Source organism: Phasianus colchicus, chromosome 9 (genome assembly GCF_987193195.1).
Source record: "Phasianus colchicus chromosome 9, bPhaCol1.hap1.1, whole genome shotgun sequence".
NCBI lineage: Eukaryota > Metazoa > Chordata > Aves > Galliformes > Phasianidae > Phasianus > Phasianus colchicus.
The window spans coordinates 8,408,053-8,434,319 of record NC_143444.1 but is presented as its reverse complement, the minus strand read 5'-3'; the positions used below and the strand labels follow the sequence as shown (position 1 = coordinate 8,434,319).

The 26,267-nt window shown below is 40.8% G+C and overlaps 1 protein-coding gene across 2 annotated transcripts; it reads left to right on the top strand.

Annotated features, from left to right (window-relative positions):
• The first annotated feature begins 15 nt into the window (after positions 1-15).
• Positions 16-24,789, top strand: SELE (selectin E). 2 transcript variants are annotated; one of them, XM_090146070.1, is made up of 16 exons: positions 16-992; positions 16,044-16,134; positions 17,081-17,249; positions 17,539-17,613; positions 18,054-18,440; positions 19,241-19,348; positions 19,475-19,660; positions 19,874-20,059; positions 20,161-20,340; positions 20,889-21,074; positions 21,182-21,361; positions 21,768-21,953; positions 22,643-22,750; positions 23,207-23,228; positions 23,338-23,392; positions 23,750-24,789. In XM_090146070.1, exons 4-15 carry the CDS (start codon positions 17,577-17,579, stop codon positions 23,375-23,377), a joined length of 1,806 nt encoding a protein of 601 aa, XP_090002196.1. In that variant the 5' UTR covers positions 16-992; positions 16,044-16,134; positions 17,081-17,249; positions 17,539-17,576; the 3' UTR covers positions 23,378-23,392; positions 23,750-24,789. The 2 variants fall into 2 exon arrangements, with proteins under 2 accessions (XP_090002196.1, XP_031451518.2); XM_031595658.2 differs by lacking the exons at positions 16-992; positions 16,044-16,134 and having other exon boundaries at positions 17,078-17,249.
• Positions 24,790-26,267: the final 1,478 nt, after the last annotated feature.

Below are 26,267 nucleotides of genomic sequence, written 5' to 3'. Positions count from 1 at the left end.
AATAAAACTGTTAGCGAAGCAGAGAGAACCATAGAACCGCAGAGTGGTGGGGTTGGAAGGGACCTAAAAGATCATTGAGCCCCACTCCTGCCCAGTGTGCTCAGGCTGCCCAGAGCACCTCCAGGAATGGGGCACCCGCAGGTCTGGGCAGCACTGCCAGCTCCTCACTGCTCTGAGTGAAAAATTCCCTCACCTCAGTCTCTCCTCTTGTAGTTTTACGCCATTCAGCCTTCTCCTGTCACAATCAGATTGTGTAAAAAGTCGCTCCCAGAAGAGTGCCAGCTGAGCGCAGTACTGGAGATGCTTCACAAGACAAATGTGGTTGTTATACGAGAAGCTGTCTTATGGTTTGTTTGGTTCTTACTTAGGGAAAATTGTCAACTGAGTTACTTTCTGAAGTCTCAATGAAGATTTGTAATGTTTTGTTATTTTAGAAACAACTTTTAGTTACCTTTTTGGGTACAGGCTAGCGTAATTACTGTGAGGAAAGAAATAAATGATCAAAGTACTGGTAAACTAAGCCAATTCCTGCTAATTAAACCTCTGAGAGCGAGAAGGTGAGAAAGGGCAATAATTAGGAGCCCAAGCCTGCCATCTTTGCAGTTCTGCGTGGACAAAGTGTGGCAGGGAATGTAACAAAATCTGTCGGTGAGGTGCATTACAGAATCATTAAGATTGGAAAAGACTTCTCGGATCATCCAGTCCAACTGTCAACCCAGTCACCACCATGTTCAATAACCATGTTGACACGTAGGCATAAAGCAAAATCGCTTATGCAAACCATTGGTCTGACACCTGCAAGACCATAGCACGTATGCAGACACAACAAGAACCTTGTAGTAAGAACCAGGATGTAAACCAGTCAGCACTGGCACTATGGTCTCAAAAACCACTGAGCAAAGGTGAGAAGTACACCAGGAAGCCTTCATGAGGAAGATTTGGAGGAGACCCCTGCCCAGGATGACCAGAGAGCAGCATGCATATGCACAGAGGTGGGACATAGTATAATGATTTCCCCGAACTAATAGAAATATTATGATGAGTTATTGGGACTCTTTAAGCAAGCTCAATCCACCTTTTGTGTAATCTTATGCAAATGTATGATTTTGTGTATTAAATAGGTGATGAATAGGCGGTTTGATGTGCAAGTTCTGAGGAGCAATTCCCCTCGCACCTGGTGCCATAATAAACATACCTGCTTTATAACCTTATGTGGGTTATAGAGTTTGATTCCACACATCAATTTTGGCAAGCCAGGAAGGAGGCACTCTGTTCGGCTGTGGGACCAGCTGGAGGGAGGGGACCCCATGGGCACACCCCAAGATTTCTCAGAAATACTCCCTCCCCTAACCTGAACACTGTAGGAACACACAAGAACAACCAGCGGACCAGGTAGGTTTAGATTGGAGGGGAATCTGTAAGTCATGAGGAGATGTCCTACAGGAGGTGTAGAAGTGCAGGGAATATTGAGTAAGAAACCAGGAATATAAATGAAGTAATGGGACCAGTTATCATCATTCTAATTGTCAGACCAAGTGCTCAATGTTTGTAGAAATTGAAGAACTGTATTGCTTGACTCGTGGGTCTTGAAGGGAGTGGGACAAAATGTTTTAATGGTATATGGAAGTGTAATTGAGGGTACGAGTAGTGGAATTGGGGAAAAAATGGCGAAAGACTTAAGGAATAACAGTGAGTTTGAGATATTAGAGTTTGTGATCTGCACTGGCCAAGGCAGGTAGATGCTGGCATGAGAACACCCCCATAGCAAGAGGTAGAAGAAGTAGACAGTGTGTTACTTACAAATGGGAGGGGGGTAAAGGTGAAACTGAAATATGTAGTAGTGTTTGTAATTATGAAAGTTTGGAAAGTAGGGGGGGGGGAGAGAGAAGGGAGGAAAAAAAGATTTGGAAAAAGCACAGGTTGAGGAAGGCAGAGATGAACAAGATGTAACAGGGATGTAAGGACCGAGAATAGAGGTGAGGGATCTGGAAAAATCTGATTGAGGATATTAATGAAAGAAAGAAACTGGGAAGAACAATAGCAGTTGCTACTGTTGCTGCGCTAAATCAGGGCCCGAGGACCCAGAGACCCCCTTGGGGAAGAGGTACAGGGTGCCTGGAAGGACCCAGGGAGGGTTCTGCTTCCACTGCACTGAAAGCAGTGTGCAAATAACAGGGAAATGGGATATTGGTGAAGAAGCTGTCTCAAGCTGAGGGGGAAGGGAACCATCTCTGATTGCAAAAGCTGAAAGACGGAATGACAGAACCTGGGAAGTTTCCCAAACTGGGAAAAAAAACCCAATGTTGTACCCCCAGAAGTTAAAGAAATCTTGAATTGTTTACACCCAGGCATGTAGGCACTGGCGACGCCTGGCAGAACCAAAAATGCAGCCCCAATAGAAGTTAAGTTAAAAGCGGGAACCAGCCCCATCAGGGTAAAGCAGTGCACCTCTAAGGATACAAGACTGTAGAAAGATAAAAGAAATAATAGAAACTTTTTGGAGTTCGGATTATTAATTGATGCAACACCCTAGTCTTGACAGTGAAAATTGGACAGCAAGAGCTATGATTTGGTACAAGATTTGAGGTCAATTAATAGAATTGTTGAAAATATACATGTAGTGGTGGCAAATCCTTACACTTTATTAACCAAAGTAAGGAATGAGTAGGTGGGGTTTACTGTTCTGGATTTGAAGCATGCCTTGTTCTGACTGATTTTGCCAAAGAAAGTCTGAAGTTATTTGCCTTTGAGTAGGAAAACCCCAGTATGGAGAGGAAAGACTCAACCTGGACAGTTTTACCCAGGGTTGTGAGAACAGCCCAGTGATTTTTGAGAACCAGTCAGCTCATGAGCCTGAGACTGGGTTCCTCCACCCAACGTGGAACTTTGCTGCAGTATGTGGATGCCACAGTAACAAAAAGAGGACTGTGTTCAGTGGACTGCGAGTTTGCTGAATTTCTTGGTTTAAATGGTTATCAAGTTTCTCAACAGAAATCCAGAAGGAAGAAATCATTTTGCTGAGCACCAAGGGCACCGAAGTGGAGCTACCTCAGAGCCAGGAGTGCATGGCTGCTTGGAGACTGTCTATGCCAGTCAGTCAGACCTACAGGAGGAATCACTGAATGATGCTGGCAATTCCTGGATTCATCGATGGAAGCAATTTTGTGAGACAAGGACAAAACCATTACCTGTGGGGAATTCTGCTCCGAAGGCTGAAATAATTGCCTTGACAAGAGCCTTAAATATGTGGACAGATGCTAAATATGCATTTGGGGTGATACACACTCATGGTACCATCTGGAAAGTGCAAGGATTGCTCACACACATGGAAAACAAATTCAGCATGATGTAAATCTACCAAAGAGCATGGCTATTATACATTGTAGAGGACATCAGAAAGGTAACACTACACAGGAAATTGGAAATAAGATGGTGAATCACGTGGCAAAACAGGCAGCTGAAGGGAAAAAAATTAGTGAACTGGCTTGTAAACTTTAAGTCTTTTAACCTGAGTCAGAACCTGTAAAGTATTCTAGACAGGATAGGAATCTAATTAATGATTTAAAAGGGAAGGGAGCAAGCTGACAGATGGCTGCATACCCAAATAGACACGTTGTTGTACCCTTTAGTGATTCTGAGGGAACGTAATAAAACATACTGGGGAAACAGGCACTCATAAATATTTGAACAAAGTAATTGTATGATCCTGGTACCAGAAACAGGGTACAAGTGGGGCCTATTGGGAAAGGGAACCTTCCAGGGCAACAGTGGCAAATTGATTTTTGGAAATTCCAAAAAAAGGGGGGTTTCATTATATGCTAGCACTAACCAATACCTTTTCAGGGTGGCCAGAAGCATTCCCCTGCAGGACCAGTAAAACCAAAGAAATAACCAAGGTGTTGCTGCAGGAAGTAATTCCAAGGTTTGAGGTTCCTGCAACAATATTCTCTGGTCTGGGAAGTTTTTCAGTTCTCTTTTTGAAGGGAAAGATCCCAATTGCATAGGTGCCATAGCTTCATAGTCAGTGCAAATTGGGAGCAGGATACTGGTGGCTGTGTGGAGATGGTAGGGACAGAAAGTCTTTTCCTGATCTTTGGAAAGAACATTGCATGGGAGGATATCTGGCTCCACAAGATGGGATTTTTAAAGCACCTCGGGTGTTGATAACCCTTTGGTAAGATATAATACTGGATATCATAGTTTTATAAAGGCTTTTATTACTACTCTGAGGGTAGCCCAGCTAGAGAGCTATTGTAAATATTTCAGCAGAAATGGAAATAATAGCAAATGCAATGGCTGAAGCACTTGCAAGGCTACGTAAATTCATTAAAGCAAGTAGTCCTCCAAAATAGAATGGCATTAGATATATTAATCGCTTATATGGGAAGTGGGGGTTGCACCCTAATCAATACCAGTTGTTGCACCTATATTGATGAGCACAAGCAAGTGGAAACTAACATCAAAAGAATTTGGGATCACGTGAAACCCCTACATTTGGTCACCCAAAATGACACATCCTGTGGTAGTGCGTTCTCCAAGCTATGGGAGAAACTAACTTCCTGGTTGTCAAACCTAGCATGGATCAAACAGCTGTTCGTGATCCTCTGATTTTCGTGGGTCTGATAGTCTGCCTCATGTTGAAATGTCTTATGTGAGGATGTAGGCAAACTGGGAATAGCTATGAAGTGTGGAAGAAGCATTGACTGCAGCAGAGAGTGGAGGAAGGTAAATATTTTGCTAAGACCCTAGAACAGAAATGGAATTATATAGCAAAAAGAATTTGCTAGGGTAGGAAGAAAAGAGGCAGGGGTTGACACTGTAGACATAAAGCAATTGCTTATGCAAACCAGTAGTCCTGACACCTGCAAGATATAGCACTAATGCAGAGATAACAGGAACACTGTGGTAAGAACCAGGATGTAAACCACTGGCATCGTGGTCTTGAAAACCTGAACCTTCCTAGGTGCAACCCAAGGCCGTTATCCTATCACTAGTCACCTGGGAGATGGGAGAGAATCTGATGTAGCTGAGACGATGGCTGCTTAAGCTTGCTTTGTTCAAATTTGTCCAGTCCAGTAGTAAGGCCTGCTGGGTTATGGTAGTGGTAGCCTTTTAAGTGTGTGTCACTCAGTCTAAAAGGCATGGTTTTTGTTTTGATAGTTTCTCTGTATATAGCTTGCTTGTTAGTTGTTTTGTCTACTGATCTGATGTGATATTTGATGATGATCTCATGTTTCTCTTGTTGAAGTTAGAGCTTAGAAGACTTTGTAGGAATTGCTTGTTTGAAAAAAAAAAAAAACCTCATTATTTTTAACTGGAATAGGATATTTCCTTCCCATGAGCACAGAGGTGTGTTGTGCAATCTTGGCTCTGGAAAAAAGCGTTGCCCCGCATCGGTTGTGATACACAGAAAGAGCTAGCAATAAACAATAGCAATGCTGATGAGCAAGGGTGGAGATGGCAGTAGAAATCCTTATGGCACACCTCAGTCAGGCTAAGCTTTAAAGTGATTTGTACTTAATAACAAGAACAGGTGTCTGGCCTTGACCTGAGTTAAGTTTGAGTAGAAACAGGCAAAGCTGAACTTTGTTACGTTCCTCTTAATGCTTTTGTCTTCTTAAGCACACACCTTAGCCAAGAGTAGTTTCCTATGCCATGTTGGGGTATAGGAGTTTCCTGTTGGATTCAAGGCTAAAGAGAAAACCCCTGTTGTTGGTAATTCCTACTGCGTCACTTTGTGGGCCTCAGGAGTGCAAAGAGGATGGCATAGGGCAGCAGGGGTCTCAAACCAGAGACAGGCCGACTCCTGCAGAAAGGGACTTTCCTTTTGTAATGGGCTTACTCATATCTAATTGTGGCAGAGTTTTCAGCAGTACTTTCTGAAAAATGAAAATTTTCTTTTTTTCTTGGCCAGGTGACATATCGTGTCTTTACCATGTTGTCCTAAAACCATTGTTCTGAGGAAAAGAATCATAAATATCTCAAACTGAATAGCAGAGAATGGATGGGGTGATGATTAAAATAAGGCACTGGGTTTTTTTCGTTTTTTAGTTGTATCCAGACTATAAGAGTAAATGTTCCAACACATTTTGTTTTTTTCTTCTGTGTTACATGCTGGGCTTGCTTTCCATAATGATTTGCAGGCTTTGGATTGGACCCAAATGACCATAAAGTGTCACCATGTATGCATTTCCTATCATCTACAAGTCTTGTAAAATTCCCCTATTCGTATGTTGGCTTGGTTTGTGCCAGTATTGCACTGTATTATTCAGTGTATTGAACTGTTGGGTTTAATGGTGCTTGAGTGTGACTGCTTACGTGTCTAGCTGTTATCAGACTGAAACTGGCGCATCCAAACCAAGTTACTGATTGAACTAGTGCATACGAACCCAGTATTCCTTCTCTTTTCTTCTCTTTTCTTCTCTTTTCTTCTCTTTTCTTCTCTTTTCTTCTCTTTTCTTTTGCTATAACGGTACATGAGATGGCTATTTAAGACCCTGCTATCTGGATTCCTAAAACTTTTATTTATGAAAGCAGAAGGGTTGAATCTCTTACTAACCCTGCCCTTAAATAAAAAATGTACATGTACAAAACAGGGTGAATTTAAGCTCCAGGATTACTGTGAAATCAATGAAGAATTGTTTGCCTATCTGTTTGTTGTTGTTGTTATTCTTCCTTTTGGCTTGTGTGCCAGTGGCTGCATAAATGGACTTCCCATTTAAATGTTTTTGTGTATGCAAAGATTAGGTGTTCACAAAAGAGCGTCTCCACCGAAAATAGCTTGAGAGCTTCTACTGTCATTAGTCCAGTTCAATTCTGTGTAGTCAGCAACAGTATTTTTCAATTGGAATAGACATGAATGTTCTTTTAAAGTTCAGGCAAAACACTGTGTGCAGCATTTCAGCTCTTGTCCTGGGTTGAGTGTCAAGAGTCCACCTCTGAGACTAAATTTCATTTTGCCTCTGTACCATTCAGAGGGTTGAGTGTCTGAGATGACTGCTTTCCCCTGCATTTCTTTGTTCTGTGTTTTTCAGTCTTCAACTAACATTACTAAGCTGAAAAGTTAAGTACCCAACAGCTGCTGATTACAAAGAAAGCACACTGGCTTCCCTTCTTGAGTAACCTAGTAACAAAAAGGACCACTGGAAAAGCCTAGGTAGAAAGTTGAACTGGGTAACTTGTGCATGAAGATTTATGGTATTATATCTGTAATTAAAAGATAATTTGGCCATGAGTAGAGTTTCTGAGGGCTGCTGTTAACTAGTAGTCAACTGTCACTTTGTTTATGTGGATTGACATGAGGGATGGGGAGGAAGATGTGGCCGTACTTCAGTTGTAATGCAACAAGCTGAGGTATCAGAAGCCATCTGCCAGCAGAAACATGGAGCTGGTTTATCCTGCCAAAAAAGAAGATTCTTTCTATGGTGTGGGTCTCAAATCTGTTATTTCTAGCTTGTTTTCAATGCTCAGACCATCCTAGTTAACTTGCATAACATCATAAAAGAAGGATGCTGACTTGTGTTTTAATATCAAATGTAACCTTTCATTCCAACAGGAAAAAAAAAAGAAAAACAAAAACAAAAAGAAAAACAGCAACCAACCAAACAAACCCCACTTCAAATCTTATTTTACAAGAGTACAAGAAAATAAATGTTAGTGTTAAACAATTGTGTTAAGTATACAGCTGTGTATACTTACTGTGTTGCAGCACAACTAAGGAGTTCATCACAGGATTCTCTCAAGCCATTAGGCCAATCCAGGTTATCAGAATCAGGAAAAGGGAAACAATCAATTTGAAGTTCAGCATTATAAATTTTTCCTTTTATTGAGTTCTGTGACAGGAGTGCACAAGATGTAACTATGTGTTTCATCTGTTTTTGTATTACAGGAAAGCATTAAGAAAAGATTTTTGAAGTAGGTGATTTCCATCATGTGTACCTCTCATACAAGAGAGAAAATAAAATGAGGGTTGACTTTCAGCTGTTCTCTAAAATTCTTTATCTCGTGCAAATGAAATACTGTTGTACCCTATACATGTCATGGACACCTGGGGCCACAGGTCTGCTTTGCTGCATGGCCCACTTGTTTTAATAGGCTTTGAATGAAGATTTTCCTTCAACAACCATTGCTTACCAGCTCCTCAGATTAGCACTGAAAGCCAGATCAAATACAGGGTAATAACATTATCTCTCTGCATATAATCATCTTCTGGATCTGTGTATGTATTGGCTGTGTATGTCTGTGCACAGAAGAATGCAAGGCAACCTCCAGGATGCAGGATTGTACAGGGTGTCTGCAGGATCCTTTATGTTTGACTTTTCTGGATAATGCTCTCATACAATCCCTTTCAGAAACTAAACAATATTTGTATCAAAACCATCACGTTTTTAAAATTTCTGCTCTTTTCTATAACCTCATTGCTCTGCTGACTGGAAATTCATCCCTAATATCTAGTTTTAATTTGCTCACAGATGGTTTGTATCCATTTGGATTTTGTACTAACTTTATCCATTTGTGTACAGAAGGCTTACAATCAGCTCCTGTGCTTACCTGGCACTTACAAAAAGTCCATCCCATTTTGTGAGCTTTTCTAGCTGCTGCTGCTTCCCAGGTAGCTGGGAAGACACTGCTGCAGGGAGACATTCTGTCCCTTCTTAGTCATGGTATTGTGTGTGCAATACTCTAGATCAAAGATAAAAAACAGAATGAAGAAGATGAATGTGAATATAATTGTACAAAGACTTACTTGCAGAATTCTGGGTATGGATTGATTGGGAAAAAGCAAGTGTGTCTGCTCTCATTTTTATTAATGAAGAGAGTACAGATCTCCTTTGACTTAAGCTTTAAATAAACCTAAGTCTTTGACTCCATAGAACATAGAGCAACTGCACTCCCAACTTACTTAAACCTAGATATTTTCTTACATTTTGACAATAGAGTAACTTGTCTTTTGTAGCTTATACAGTCTAACATGGATTTTGTCACTTAGAAGAAGTACAAATAAGATGAACTCATACCTGCTTCAAGTAAGAACATTTCTTTCAGGTCTGGTATTATTTTACAGATGATAGGTAATAATCCCTTCACTTCCCATTGATCCGATACCTATTATGAAAGTATTCTAAACTGATTATAAAGAACCAGACTCTGCTATGATCACAATCAGATGTGATTATAAAAGATGAATAAATGGCTATTGATATAATTTACCCCAAAAGGAAAAAAATATCAAACTAAATAATTTGCACCAAGAAGGCTAAATTTGCATCGAGGATGGTGGAATGAGAATCCGTCCTTGCTTTTATTTGAGAAAACTGTCTTTGTGTGCATTGCTCTTTAGACTGGAGTATAAAAAGCACATCAAAAGATTGAGTCTAGTCAATACTCTGTTGCCTTTCCATGAAGTGGAGCAACTTCGGGGTAGATGATACCCACATTTCCTGATGAGTCAAGAAATGTAGAAGTGGTGGAAGAGCAAACACATCACTGGAAAGTTGAAGTATTGTTTTCTGGCCCACTAAATAAACAATGTTCAAGTGACCTTGATACCAGCTAACAGGAACTTTAAAAAGCCTTGTGGCAATGTTATTTGTACGGGAAACAATAAGAGCATGGAACTTAATACCATTGTTTTCAGTGTTAGCAGTGAACTTCTTTACTCTTAAAACAAAGGCTATATGCCTCAAGTTATCCTCCATAGTGATCCTATGTTAAACATTGGTTTAACATAAAGTTACTTATCCAGCTAGTGGACATCTACTTCTTTCTTCAAATAATGCACAGATGTTATAGTGACAGCAGCCTTGTGGTGAAGTGGGTAGAGTGTTCTTGAATGAGTACTTAGTTCAAGAAATCCTGTTATCTTGTGATTTGAGGAAAGTCATGACTACAGTGAATGGTATCAGCCTTTGCCAGCTGATCCTGGGTCAGATTCTCATTGCTGCACAGCTGTTCTTGCTGCAACTGCAAGGAACATTGCTTCAAAGATTTCAGATACTAAGTGGTAAGATCTCATTTCACAGTATGGCTGATGCTTGGGTGACAATTCTTTCTGCTGCTTGGTTTTATAAATGACATTTGACTTTAATGATAGTGTTTAAATGTAGAGACTTAAATATGAAGGCCAGCATCACCCAAAGCATCTTCAGACTCCAGAATCCAAAACTTCTAGATACTTCAAAAATTTGGCTATAATTTTCTGCAGATAACACTAGCTGAGTTTATTTACTTCTTGTTTCCCATAAAAAAAAAAGACTGAACTATTTGTACAGACCCTATCTGAAGCTCGTTTAGCAGATATTTCTTCCTAAAGCAGTAGAACTCACGGGATGTGTAATTTAGGCTGAAAGGATCTACAGAAACCTGAGAAGTTGTGGTATTGAAGTATTATCTAAGAGATTTAGCTGTGGACTGAAACACATTAAATACTATGTCCCAAAGTGTATGGAAATATACCTAAAACTGATTTAAGCACTGAAAAGAACAGACCTGAAGCTTGAGTATCTTAAATCAATGGTGGGATATGTTAAGTGAGCAAGGGAAGTCACTGCTTTCATCTGTTTTTGTTGTTTCTCCTTCATAATACTGCAGACAGAGAATGGAAAGTTACATCAGCGTTCCAGTGCTACTGCTAATTCATCTGCAATCTAATAAATCAAAACGGTATTTTCTGGGAACCGAGGAAGTCAGAAGGCTTGAAAAGACTCATTACTTTTCCGACTATTCCTACAGTCTTTGTGGGAGAAATGTAGAGAAAACATTTCACACAAAGACCACTTTCATAAGAACCAGCTGCCTACTTGATCTCTTAATCCTGAAACAACTTTTTTACTCCTCTCATTTGCCAAAAGTTTAGTTGTTGTCCTCGCAACCATTATCCCTTCCAGTATCTTATGCTCAGGCATCTCCCCTGCTGAGGGCATGGGAGTATGGAATGGACCCAGGCAGTAAAATTAACACTGCTTGATCTGTGCATGGATCAAAGTCATTCATCCATCCTTATGTATGGAGGGTGGGAAGGCTCCAAGCCACTGCCATAGGATCCAGCAGATAATCGTGTTCAGCATGGTATCAGCTCCACCTGTAACCACAAGGAACTAAGTTCTAGGTGTTAAGACCAGCCTCACTTTTATCCTAACTGAAGGCGTGAGGTGCTCTGTCACTCAGCAAGTTGTTTCCTCTGCTCCTGCACTCAGCTTTCTATTTCAGTGGACTGAATCACACCTTGCCAGTGCAAGTGATGATCCAGCCTCTGGCTGGATTGATGAATGTGAATTTTGGCTGGCTTAGAGGAAATTGAGCGTTATGAGTCACATCAGAGAGTTCCCGAAATAAGAAGAGATAAGATTTTTGTCTCCTGGGATTTTGCTCCAGACAGAATGGAGACTGTCTTAGGCATCCTGACAAATTCCAGCTTACTTTGTAGCAGTAGTTGTATTACCTACTCTATTCACACTTAATGAGACGGAGGCTGAGGGATGAGTATGCCTTCAGAAATAATCTTTTCTTCCCATCAAGACTTCAGGGAAAACATGTACATTAGCCCTTTTGTCTCTGAATTTCTAAATAATTAGTGTTTCAAGCTCCTGTCTAAACAGGAAACACCTTCACTACTGGCACCAGAACGCCTTTTCCCCTCAAGGCTGGCTACAGCTTTCCTCTTCTATGGAACGAAGAGGAAGACTGGAGTTTTTTTCCAGGACTTCAAAATTGTATATAATTTTACAACTCTTTGCCATGGGATAAATGTCTACCATACAAACTATTTTGACATAAATACATGTGAAATATTTCATATTTGAATGACAAATACGCCTTCTATGCAAGAAATGGAACTGAGTTGCTCACAGTTATTTAATTCTCTATTTTGTCATGACATAAAAGCATAGTTAACATGCTTTAAGAGGAAGGCTAGCTTATACATGTATAAATGCAGGTGAAACCTTAGAGGTAAAGAACCATTCTTTTAAGACATAGCCAAAAAAGTCTGAGTCTATGTCTGTATTTACATGTATATACTCAAGTTATCTGAGAACCTAAAGTATCTTGTATCTGTCTTATTTTTGTAGTAATAGCAAATTCAATTAAGACTTTTAATCATTTAAAATAACTTTAACTGCCTTCCATTTCCATAAGCTCCTGATAAAGACACTGACAAATCTTTCCCAAGCCAAGACTTAAATCTCCAGAGGAAGGAATGTCTCCACGAAGAACTTCTGTTCTAGCACTGTATCTAGAAAAGGCTTTAGCATCTAAAAAAATGTCCTTTACAGTTCTATCACTACGTATCAATCCAACCCCTATTTCTTATACACCAAGTGGGCATAAAGAAATGTACACTGAATTCCTCCTAAATACTCTAACACACCATATATACTTCAGATCAAGTAGATTTCTGCTGTCTATCATTCTTTTCTGGCTGGAGGAGTGATTAAAACAGTTATACATGTTGCACTTTTTGCTCTATTTTCTGAACACACATTACTGGAACTGCAATGCATCAAGAACTGGTAGTTGAGAAGATTACTTGCAATATGCTTGCAGGTCAGGCAAACAAAATGAGAGTGTCAGTAAGAAATAAAACTTTTTCTCGTATTTTCTCATTTGAAAATAGTGCAGGGTGTCAGGAGTACAGTATGGTCCTCAATTCTTTAAAAAAAAAACAAGAATAAATAGAACTTTGCTCGAGTTTTAAATAACGTATTGACTGTGTTGCTCAGGATTTTATTGCATATTTCAATTGCTTTCCATAGTATTTTCCAAGTTCAAGTATCGTTCTAGGTAGTTGTGTGGAGAAGTTGGCTTCTAATTACCTTTCTCTTTCCTCTTTCTTGATGTAGAGAGACAATATTTGCTTTTCGTCAGCCTTCTGATACACACTCTCAAAAGTAATTATCAAGAGATAATTTGGTTGGATCCTTAAACACTAATTTGATCATATATAACAAACCTAGAGGAATCTTCACTCCAGATCCACTCTGACCTGTTCTCTTTTCCCACTGCATAGCACTCTTGCAGTGAGTGTCTGCTAACTTTTCTGTATGTAGAAAGAAATTACATTTGACATGTCCTCTGTCAGTGGCAGTCCCTCTTTGAATAGAGGACCTGAGTGGTTTTACTTATTCTTACTCCTAATTTGTCTATATAGCTTTTGCTTGCCTGTTATTTCATGTAGCGTGTTATCAACTCTACTGTCCAAATAGAAAATTAGTTTCTGTTAGCTAATCCTTAATATGTATCTATATCTGTAATGGAAAATAGGTACTCTGGAGTATTCCGGTTCACTTTAAAATAGCTAGTTTTTCAGTTGTGGAAATGAAGGCCTGGAGCTCATAAGAATGAGAACATTTCTAAAAGCTTGACTTAATTTAGATGTACTCTCCCTTTTTTTTTTTTTTTTTTTTTTGACAGAGGAATTGGATTAATTTCATGGAACTGTGTCTGCGTTCATGTAAGGACAAGGTGGGAGCAAACAACTGCACTCAGCTCAGAGCAGTGCAAGAAATGATGTTCTTTATTAAGTTCCCAAATCAATTACTCAAGGAAGAAAGAGTGCAAATGAGAATCAACAATGAAATGAGAGGCAGGCTGGATGGCATTTCTGGCTTGAGTACCTGCAGTTGAAAAGACACACTTGCATCAGATGTACATTTTTTCCTATAATATCTATAAAGCTTACAGTTCAACATGAGCTTTCACTCGCAAGAATCCCAGTCTTCCTGAGTAACACAGGAGCTGAAGTTTTTAAGTGCCTTTAACTTTAATGAGATTTTAACCTCTGAGTTTTGTGCTTGTAAAAACACTTTTTTTTTCTCTTTTTTTTCCTCTTTTGTGTGTGTGTGTGTGTGAAACTTTAACATTTGTATTTGTATTCCATTACATCGAAATGAGATAATATTATCCTTGGATTAAAGAATTCCTGGGAAAAAAAAAAAAGAAAAAGAGCCCCATGTCGGTGATGCACGGGGGAATGCTGCCAACAAAAAGAGGCATTCTATTTTAAGTGAGAGTCTTTAAAGACATATTGCTCTGGGGCTGGAGTGGTGTTTTTTAGGGTTTTTTTTTGTGTGGGTGGTTTTTTTATCTACTGCAGACAAGAGGTCTCGAGCAGTCCTTGTAAAGGAAGACTATTGTAAACTGTGAAACACACTCTTCCTTCCCCTGGAGATTCCGCTGGTGAAAACAATTCTGATATAGTTTCCTCCACTCAACTTCAGAGCTTCTGCTGAGAGAAGAATGAGCTTTTACCAGTAGGAAGCTCATAACACAATTTGAGGCAGTGAATCTCCAGGAATGTGTAAAGGATTTTTTTCCTCCTGGATCTGGAGAGGATATAAACTGTTCTGGAATTGCTTATAATTCCTCTATGCCTACAATTATAACAGCTGATCAATATTTTAAGAAAAGAAACTGACTGCCCTCTCAAAACATCATTTGTATTAGTTCAACACTTAACAAACCCCATGAAATTTTCCCTGCTCTGTGATGGGCCATGCAAACGCCGTATAAGTCCCACTTTGTTAGGAGACAGGCACTAACAGACAGGCTGGCAGACAGGAAATGTTTTCATTCCAATTTTCAGATGAGCAGCTGAGGCTGAACAAATCAATCCTGTCCTGATGTTCTGTAAGTCTGGCTGTAACAAGTGAGGCTGGCCCAGGCCTGAGGTCACAGAATATGGCTGTAGAAAAGTCAAGAGTTAACCTCGACTTTCTGGAGTTTCTTGATGGTTTGTCTGTGAATCTAGCTGTGCTAGATCACACCTGCTAGAAAGTACACCTCTCCCTGCAAATATTCAGTGTAAGGTTTTAATTCTCATTCTTAACATTAACTGATTTTGCCAAGCTTTCAAGGACTTCATTGCAGCTTCTAGGAAAGTCAATTTTGATAATAACAGCTGACTGTATACTGCTTACTGTGTTCTCTTTCCTTTGATGGCTTCTCTTAATTGATAGAGATTTATCAAGCTATGGGTTCTCACAAATGTTTTACTTTTCTGAATAAAGCAAAAGGTAGTCCTTGAAACTGCTTAGTGCCTTTACCCAGTCTACCTGTTCTGCTGTAATATTTATCAGCAGCAGCGCCAGGTGGAATAGAATGCTGATAGCTTAAGCTGTCAAGCTGTCAGCTGGTATTGAAAGGAATATCTTAACATAGTAACTCGCTTAGAAATAGGTTGATATATTTCCATTCTTAGGCACTTGTTATGCTGAGTTCAAAGAGAATGCGTTATGCCTTGTCCCAGTTTTGAGGAAAAAATCTGCTGAAGTATATTCTGTATACCTACTACGAGTATACCCTACATGTGTCTACCCTTGGAGATACCCTATAGATAGCCTACGTGCATCCATCAGATAATGGATCCCATTTTCTGTATCATATGGTGTGGCAATGTGCTGTCAAGACTGATGTGCATTGGATCTGTCATATCCCTCACCATCCCTGAGGGGATGGGTTAGCAGAAAGGAGTAATGCTTTTGAAACACCAAGTGAAAGTTCTCCTTCACTCAGACATGCTGAGAAACTGATTTACAGTGTGAAGCCATAAGGCTGTGATCCTGAATAAAAAAGTCCATGTTCAAACTCATACTGCTCATCAATTGCTGCTAGGAAGCCAGCATCATGAAGAGTAATACAGTATGTACCAGGATGCTGCTGCTGCTGATGATGAGTTGGGATCTACATAGAATCATAAAATATCCTGATTTGGAAGGGATCCATAAGGATCACTGAGCCCAGCTCCTGGCTCCATGCAGAACCACCCAAATATCAGACCACATGGCTGAGAGTGTTGTCCAGACACTTCAACTCCTGCAAGCTCAGTGTCAAGCCCCTTTCCCCTGGGGAGCCTGTTCCAGTGCCTGACCACCCTTCTGGTGAAGAACCTGTTCCCAATAGCCAACATGAGCCTCCACTTAGTACTTCTAGGGGAAATGACATCAACTAAGATCTTAGCTGGGGATCCAAGAACCACTGGAAGGACAGGCTGAGCCTTCAAAATATGTGTTTCAACATGTGCAGTATGAACTATAACTGTTTTACAGATCTGAAAGATGATGCCCTCTGTCCTCCTGTCGCTGACAGCACTTGTTGAGACCTTTCATTGTTGAGCCTCGCTAAACCTTACCTGTAATGGTGAGTCTTTGTGCCTGGATACTAATTTAGCAACTGAACCATGTGCTGGAGTCTTCATTGTCACTCCCTACGTGACTGTGGAACAAGGGGTGAGGTGTCTCTACTGGTCAGGGCACAAGGGAATAATGCCACTTCCAATTGACCGGAGGTGGGACTGCTGGGGAATGTGGATCCTGCAACACATCTTAAGTATCATGCCTTTGCATAGGGTGGAGAAACAAGCATGTTCACCTACATACAGCCCTCAGCAGTACATGCTTTGTATCCAAAAGGACACATAGATGTATGGATAGCCTATAATCCCTCACCAACCAGCTCTAGCACAATGTCCATGACTACCCAGGTGTGTCCCTTCATACCACTGACACCATGTGACTGCACTATGCAGTAGTGTAATTAATCAGTGTATACACAATCAATGTGGGTGGATTCAGTCTATGACTAGCATATTGTCTTGTCCACCTGAAATATTGTATGCACCTGGTAAGGAATTGTAACTACTGAGATGAGGATATTGGAACGTATTGTCCAAGGTCAAAGCTAAGTCCACATTCTGCACAATGTGCTGTGTCCCACAGGGAAGAGGTTGACCAATGCTGCAATTTTAATCTTTACTCAATGCACTAGTTAACCAGCTTTTAATTGTCAGTGCCTTTCTTACTGAGATGCCAAAAGAACTGGTAGCAGCTTGGTGCAAAACATTCTCCTAGGAGAAAAGTTGGAATCTATTTAGACAACAAACTCTTAACTTTCTCGCTCCTTTCTGATATCCTGGAATTGTGTGCTTCCGTCAGTAAAGCTGTAATCTACCATTTGGCAGCTTGGCAGCACAGCATGGGAGGGCTGATTGGCAAGGGGAAGCGTCAGGCTTCATGTGTGAGGATGTGATCCTGGGGTTTTCCAAGAAATTTTTTCTATGTGGAATTTCCCGTACTATGAACAACAGGCTGGCTGAGAGAATAAAAGGCTGTACTGAAGGCAAGGGAGACACAGTCCAGACACTTTGAGCTGAGCTTTATCTTCAAGTCCGTGTTCAGCAGCTCAGCAACAGAGAGCAGTCACTGAGAAATATTACAGAGGACTTCCACAGCACCTCACCAATACAACTACAACCTGTGAGTATAAATTGGCTGTTTTATTATATTCTATGTCTCAGCTAGAGGAAAACTGGAGAGAGAATTGTGTGCTCATGGTTTTGTTTTTTTTTTTTTTTTAAGAGCTGTTGAAATTTAAAAGCTATCTTGACATTAAGAGCTGTTTTAAATGGTTGATCTCGCAAGAATTAATTCTTTAGAATTCTTTAAAAGTATGCAGAAAAGATTGCTCAGGCAATATTTTATATTGGATAGTAAAAAAAAAAGTGGTGTATATTCTATACAAATGTGTTCCTTTGATCTTTCATAGCCATCTGCTTAAAAGATAAAGAGAAAACGCTCAGAGAAATGAATTGCCTGTGGTTCCTGTCTCTTCTTGCTTATGGTAAGTGTGTATGTGTCTGCAGAAAACTATTTGAGTGGCAAGGTTAGCGTGCTTAGTTTTGAGTTTGGAATTAAACAGATATTTTTTGAATCTGACTGAATTGGCTTGAGGCTAGATGCACATTGAAAAAGCTGTAGCTGCAATGGCACTTTACCCTGATTGCCTGACAGAAGTGTAATTGGCTCCTATGATGTGATATGAATTCTGCAGGTCTTTGTATGAATGGACATAGTTTGACAGGTTGAAGTTGCTATACTTAATGGTGACTTGCCTGTTTTGAAGCTTGTTGGTTAATTACTTGTAAAATACTTGCCACTAAATTTTAATGCTGTTTCAGATATTGACAGATGTGCCATGATAATAAAGTTTTATGTATCCTTTTCTAGAGAAAGAGTTTGGGAAATGTCCAATACCAACTTTTTGCCATCTTCTCATTCTAGGGCTTACAATACTAGAGGTGGTGAATTGTTGGACATATCATTATTCAGACACAAACATGACCTACAAAGAGGCAGAGTTATGGTGCAAAAAGAGGTATACTAACATGGTTGCCATTCAAAATAAGGATGAAATCAACCATCTTAATGACTTCTTACCCTTCAATCCGGGTTACTACTGGATTGGAATCAGAAAAATTAATGGTACATGGACCTGGGTCGGAACAAACAAAGAACTGACAGATGAAGCAGAAAATTGGGCTTCAGGTGAACCAAATGGCAAAGGGAACAACGAAGACTGTGTTGAAATCTACATCAAAAGAGGGAAGGATGACGGCAAATGGAATGATGAGAAGTGTGAGAAAAAAAAGGTTGCCTTGTGCTATACAGGTATAGTATCATAAAGTCCATTTCAGTGAGCCCCTGTGGAGATGAGATAGTGGAATGGGTTGTTTAACCTAGTTTTACATGCTGACTACCTGACTCTGTGAACATCCTGCACTTATCCTTACTCACAGGGCTGAGATTGCTCTTTTTCTAAGAGCTAGATTGATCTCACTTACTTTTTAGCTCCCAGAGTATAAAACATCTTTTCTAAGCAAGCCATCAGGCACTATAATCAGTGGAGAGAAAATGGCTCTTTCAGAAGTTGGCTTTCATCAAGTAATTGTCTGAGCTAGATAAGAATTGTCCTTTTGAAGGTGTCTGTCTCTCTGCTGACTATAGAGCATTGGGTTAAATCTAACATCATGTCTTTAAACTACACACTCTATGTAGAGATTACTAAGGCTAGGTTAAAAAAAAAATATCTAAGTCAGATATCTTCCAATTCAGAGCTGAGGTAAGGAAGAACGCCTCTGCTGAGGTTTTCTACCTACCTCACACATATTGTTCCTTTTGCATTTTAAATACTACTAATATCTACCTGAGAGCAAGTGGGCTTAGAGTTTCCCTTGGAATCCTTTTACTGTGAGCTAGTCTGTCAAAGGTATTGATTTCTGAAATGCTTCTGTAAAATGGCAGAGTTAACTAATATACCAAAATTTACTGCATTTCTTTTGCTTCACAAACTGCTTCTTTAGTGACAGAAAGATAAATGATGCACAGACCAGATTTAATTAGTGGCCAATGCTGATTCTTTTATTTGATGGACTTCTTTCTTTCTTTCTTTTTTTTTTTTTTTTTTGCAGCTTCTTGCAACCCATCTTTCTGCAGTGGCCGTGGAGAATGCATAGAGACTATTAACAATCACACCTGCCAGTGTAACCCTGGATTCTATGGGCCAGATTGTGAATTTGGTAAGATTACTACATCCTTCTTTCCAACCAGGGTGATGGTCATGCTAGCTTAGTTCCGTTTGTCTGGCTTGATTTGCCTGCTTAGCCAAAGAGACTGACTATGTACCTTCTTGTGTTTCTTTAAAGTTAAGACTTGTGATCCACTAAAGAATCCTGATCATGGAAGCCTTGAGTGCAACCATCCATTGCAGGACTTCAGCTACAACTCGTCATGCACAGCTCAGTGTGAAGAAGGCTATGAGCTGAATGGACTGGAGTCAGTATACTGTATGCCTTCTGGAAACTGGTCTCACACACTTGCATCATGCAAAGGTGAGCTTCTCAAGCAATAGTAGATGAGATTTCTGCATTATACATAGCAGCACTGAAGTCTACAGAGCTCTATTAATGGATACAAAATGAGATTCTGGCCTATATCTAAAGCTGTTTCCATGCATTAGATATGTTACTAAATTTCAGGAAAGAAAAAATGCTTTTTTTAAGTTTATCCCAAGCTAATGTCTGTGCTGTTTTTTATCCTTTCAGCTGTGACCTGCCCTCTTTTACAAATGCCCACTCATGGCTCTGTGAACTGCTCTCATCTGCCTGAGGAGCTTACCTGGGGTACCACCTGTGAGTTCACCTGCGAGGAAGGATTTGCTCTGACAGGACCATCCGTGCTGCAGTGTGGATCTTCTGGGGCCTGGGACAAGGAGCAGCCGTCCTGTGCAGGTACGTTTTTCCATGCCTGCCTGAGGGGCTATCAGCATTGATTGGCATGTTGAATTCCTGAGACCTCTGAGCTGACTGCTGTTATGATCTGTGCATTGCAGCTGTGAAGTGTGAGGATGTAAACTGGCCAGAAGAAGGTTCTGTGAGCTGTGCTTCTGCAAATCTCACCTATGGCTCACAGTGTGATTTCCACTGCCGGGAAGGCTACGTTTTGGAGGGCCCATCCAGCATTAAGTGCATGGCACAGGGACAGTGGTCAGAGCCATTCCCTAAATGCAAAGGTGAGATTTACTGGGTTAGAAATCATCTGTTAAACTTAACACTAGCTCAAATAGTCTGAAAAAACTGAGTAATTCAAGTATTGTCAAATAATAACAATCATCTCTGGTAGGTTTATAGTATTTCTCTTCAAAAGGTTTCAAGACAAAGATCATGTATCCTGTTGTATTAAAGTGGAAATGGCAATGCAAGTTGAGAAACTACACTTGGGAGCTGTACTCCCAGCAGAAGTGGTAACAGACCGTTGAAGTGGGGTGTTCTGACAGAAACTCTTCATCTTCAAATGAGAGCTTACACCCCAAAAATGCACCACATAGTCTGGAGCCAGTATTAGGAAAAGCTTGTATGCTTTATATACATGTTCAAGAGTTCTGGCTCCACAGTGCAGCATGCTGTAATTCCTGTTTCCTGAGACATTGCTAGGGGTGAAGGGCAGTACTATGGCTCTGCAGGGGAGAGTTCCAAGCAGGACACACCTTGTCACCTGAAAGAGGAGCATTTATTCTGACCTACTTCAAGCTAATGTCTGTGCTGTTTTTTATCCTTTCAGCTGTGACCTGCCCTCTTTTACAAATGCCCACTCATGGCTCTCTGAACTGCTCCCATCTGCCTGAGGAGCTTACCTGGGGTACCACCTGTGCATTCACCTGTGAGGAAGGATTTGTTCTGACAGGACCATCCGTGCTGCAGTGTGGGTCTTCTGGGGCCTGGGACAAGCAGCAACCATCCTGTGCAGGTACGTTTTTCCATGCCTGCCTGAGCCCTTGGGGCTATCAGCATTGATTGGCATGTTGAATTCCTGAGACCTCTGAGCTGACTGCTGTTATGATCTGTGCATTGCAGCTGTGAGGTGTGAGGATGTAAACTGGCCAGAAGAAGGTTCTGTGAGCTGTGCTTCTGCAGATCTCACCTATGGCTCACAGTGTGATTTCCACTGCCGGGAAGGCTACGTTTTGGAGGGCCCATCCAGCATTAAGTGCATGGCACAGGGACAGTGGTCAGAGCCATTCCCTAAATGCAAAGGTGAGATTTATTGGGTTGGAAAATGTTTTCTTGTTACTGTGCAATACTCTGAAATCCTATCCCTGAGAGTACAGGTTTAATTCAATAAATATCCAGCACTGATTCAGTGCACAAGGTAATATCATGGCCTCAGTAGAGGTTAGTTCTTGACAGGATATCTCTTCTTGTCAGCTAAAAGAGGAGTATGTTATTCTGACCTGCTCCAAGCTAATGTCTGTGCTATCTGTAATGCTTTCAGCTGTGACCTGCCCTGTTTTCAGAATACCTGCTCATGGCTTTCTGAACTGCCCTCACCCCACATTCAAATGATTTTGAACATACATAAGTGTACATTTACTAGTGCAAACAGTAGGCTCAAAGACAGGAAAGTCGTTTATGTCTCAACCATTTTTTTTCTTTATTTCAGTTGTACAGTGTGAACCACTGAAGTCTCCTGAGAAAGGCTCCATGGATTGCATACATGGTGCTGGGAACTTCACATATAACACAGCCTGTCACTTCAGCTGCCTAGAAGGATGGAATCTCAGTGGATCTCATGTTCTTGAGTGCAGTCATTCAGGAAACTGGAGTGCCAGTCTGCCCACATGTGAAGGTATTCTATCTGTGACTAGTCAGAAAAAGATCTCACTAGGTTTCTGGCCAGAGTAGGATGTATGGAACGGTGGAGGGGATAACAGCAAGCAGTGAGTTAGAACTTGCAGTGCAGCCCACAAAGGAAGAAACCTAAGGAAATCTCTGAATATGATCCTTGAAAATAGGAGGGAACGTTCCTGATGGGTTTTGATGGGAAGCCTTGGTTTATTTTATCAAAACCAAAAGCCTCAGCCTGACTTTAGGCATTTTTTTGTGTGTTCTTAACTAAAATATTTCTCATGCTGAGCTATTTCCATGTTAATAAAGAGCTTTTCTAGAGAAGTAGAACATTATAGAAAAATTTGCATTAATCAGTCTGCTTCTCAGCAAAATAAGTTTGTAGATTCATAAATCTGATGTGATAGCTTCTTGAGTGAGCTCCTCACAGAGCTTTTCTGTGCAAGGCTATAAATTTACAGGTCAAAAGTCTCCCTTTCCATCCAAGGCAGTAAGAGCTCTTCCCCTGTCCCCAGTAGGAACATGATTGGCTCACCTGATGTGCCTTTGCTGTAGGTCCCAAGAGCTCAACTTCACTCTATTTGGGCAGATTTCAGATCTGTGAATGATTTCATTGATTTCAGTCAGACTCTCAGAGAGGAGGAAACCACATGCCTCTTGATCTCACTGCAGCTGTTTTTCTTCTTTCAGCTTCTCAACAAGTTGGCTATGTCACTGTGGGCATAGCAGCCACCACTACCTCTCTGCTTGCCACAGCATCATTCCTCTTTTGGCTTGCAAAACGGTTACGAAGCAAAGGTGAGCAATTGGACTGTTTCCATTAATTTTATTTACCTTTCTGAAATTTGTTTAGTGGGGAGGAAAAACCTCCAGACCTCAAACATTTGCCTTTTGAAAAAGTGAAAATATTCACGTAAACAAATCCCAATGTTACCTTCAGGAAGCCTGCATGACATGTTTGATTTTATGATAAACATTTAAAAATCTGGAAGAGTTAAAAAATAATTAAGAAAACAAGAATTAGAGGAGAAAAAGCCAATGGTTATTCATCAGTAATTACTGCCAGGGAAAGTGAACAGGAATTTGAGTTGGGACTAATGACAATATAGTAATAAACTAGCTGTGAGATTTCTGTTGCTAGATAAATGGGTTTTTATCAAATATTCAGATAAGATTTTTTAATAGAAAAAAAAGTTTTCAAGAGAGGGCTTTCATCTTGAAATGCTAATATTTTTTTTCTTTTTCTTCTTGCAGTAAAGAAATTCACTCCTGCCAGGTAAGTTGTGTCTCAAAAAGCAGCTTGAAAAGCATTGCAATCACTTTACTAAAATCCAGCAGGTATAGAACAGTTGTCACTAAAGTACTTTTCATTTCTGTTCTTATAGCAGCTGTCAGCACCTCACTACTGAAAGCCAGAATGTCTAACTCCAGGTGTTTCAGGTAAGCACACGAGATAGGTGCATTCCCAAATTCTCTTCCTTCTAATCACAGAAGTAATCAGAGCCTACTAATTGCTACACACTTGCAAAAACAGCAATGTATGCTTTGTGGTACCTAACATGACTTCTGCCATTGCACCAAAGTTCCTAAGGAAACTGATAAATTTATTGATTTAGAAATTGTCATTCAGCTTCTAAGGGATTACTGTGCTATGCTGTCTGTCTAGAGGTATATAACAGTAGGAACACTTTGGTACATTTTTGCTTCCTGTTGCATACAGAATTCCTCTGATGTGACAGCAAGTACAAATCTGTGCCAATTTTTCCAATTTATAGAGGAATGTTCTTCTCTCTGCAGGAATTGAAGCCATCTTTGCTTATGTCTTAGAGATTTCCAGGAAATGAAACTGCATGCAGATCAGCAGCTGACCAGATGTTTTTACCTCTTGCTGACAAGATGATTCACCTTGTGTATTGCTCAAATTTCGAACTCAAGCTGTCTGGTATTTCCATAGAAGACTAACAAGCAGAGAGCAAAACTCTGGCCTTCTGGCAAAACACTGTCTACATTCAATCATGTAGTTATCATAACTGGGAGCTTGCCATGTCTTGTCCAGATGGTGAGCAAATAGTAAGCTGCTGCCTAAGGAGGAGACTGGTTTCTCCTCTGGTCTACTAGGTGAGGTACCTAGGTGAGGTGAAGACATGCATTATTTCACATCACTTACTACACTGCTGGAGATGTCTCCTTTGGAGACATATGGGTTATGCTGGCAGAAACAAAATAATTGAGGTTAAAAACATTCTCTGAATTGCTTTGAAGCCACTGATATGGCTTATTGTTGAAGTCATTTTATTTTAAGATGTTCCCATATGCCTGAAATGATATAGGTAATTATCTGGGTTTTTGCTGCATGTTCCAGAAAGCCTTTTGACTTTACTTTTTGTTGATGGCACTGGAATGATAGTGCTTGTACTAGGTACTCTGGTTTCTGAATGCAGCAAGTAGATGGGAAGTTCTCATCCCCATGGGATTGTGCACTGTAATACAGATGTGTAAATGTAAATATTTAATTTGTTGTGTAATTTTTACTGAGGGTATTTCTGTGCTGTTCATGGCAAATATATTTAAAACACCTGATCCTGATCTGGGCCCAGGACATTTTAAAATAAGTCAGAAATATGCAGGCATGTAATCTTATGAACGTAATTTACAGATAAAGTAGAAGCCTCAGATTTTTATGTATGTTGCAAGTATGACCTATTGTGCTGTTAAAGGACTTCAAGTGAGAGTCTTAAGTTATGTTTAAGTTATAAATTAATCATCTCTGCTAGACTTAGAATCTGATGTGTATTGTCCTGTTTGTAGCAGTATTTAATAAAATGTTTTAAAAAGAATGCTCCCTTTCTGAAAATGTCCATCTTTTAAATGTGCCCTGTGGATATGACTTCAGCAGCAAAAAGTCAGGATGTGGAGGAAGATGGTTAAATTATAAGACTGGAAGCTTGTACTTAGCTTTTCGTGTCTTCGTAGTAGTCAAGGAAAGAGCAGCCAGCAGATGGCACTGACTACCTGGGAGCCAGCACAGCCATAGCTGGACTCAAAACCAGCATTCCTGGGCCTGAAAGGAAGAAGGCTCATTATTGCATCCCATAAAGAAAGTGCTTGGAACAGCAGTGAGCTTTGAGACATGCAAGCTCAGGAGGGAGAGGAGAGCAGAAGGAAAAGCAAGTGGGTGACCTTGGTGCACAGCTAACAGCATGAACCACTTAGCTCATACAGGCCTTTTGCAGCCTATTCTGCTGGGAAGTTAGCAAAGGGCTGGGAGGGAGAGCATGTGCTAGCAGGTGAAAGCACAGCTCTGGGGACCTCCACTACTCCCACTCTGTCTTGGGCTGTAACAGTACTGCCCGAGGGTAGTGATGGCCAGCTGCCAGGGATGGCCAGGTGCTGCTGTGGCTGCCCTTCCCCAGCCCTTGACACATCCAAGAAAGCTGCACTGTGGCTTCAGCCCTAGGCAAGGCTCAAGAGAAGCCATCAGGCCAGCTAGCAAAGACAGTCAGAGGTTGCTGCACCAAGATGAACAGGGTCCATTGCTGTTTATCCCAAACCGATTAACAAACCGAGAGCGGCTGCCAGCGCTTCCCCCTGCCTTGACAAGGTGGGGCCCAACCGTGTGAGCAGATGTAGAGCAGTAATCCTTCAGGTTCCCTGAGGGGATGTAGAGATTAGCCCGAAACGCCCTGCTCTGAATCCCTGCAGGAGCTGTTTTGAGAGCTAAACCACCACATGGGTCTCCCAGCCTGTCCTTGTTGTTGTCCTCTACATGCACAGTCCTGTAGCATCCTCTGGAGGCAGCTGCTCAGGCCAGGAGCTGACTAGAGCTAGTGCTGCTAGCAGCTTTTCTTTACTTATCCTGGGATCTTATAGGACTGGCACTGTTTTTTCCTGCTTCAGGACACAAATTGAGGGACGTGGTATCTTGGGCGTGGTGGTGATGGCTTGGTGTTAGGACTAGATGATCTTAGTGGCCTTTTCCAACCTGAATGATCCTATGAAATTACCAACTGTAATGTTATGGCATGTCCAGCCTATAAGATCTTCAGGGAGTGTAATGAACACATCCCTGTCATGGTGACCATGAACGCAGCAATTCTGTTGTTTGATGTCTGTTTGGATCCTGCTCCAGCCAGAGTGGCTGTAGGGATATTTGCTGTAAGATGCTCTCTAAATACCTCTGTTGTATTGCTCACATCACCATGGGACCACCAAAGCTCCACATATTCTTTGCTGGAGGAACCTTCCTTATCTCCTGTTGTTCTATTTCCCTTAAATTTCTCGGTTCTCAGTTGGGCCCATGGCAGTATAAGCCCTG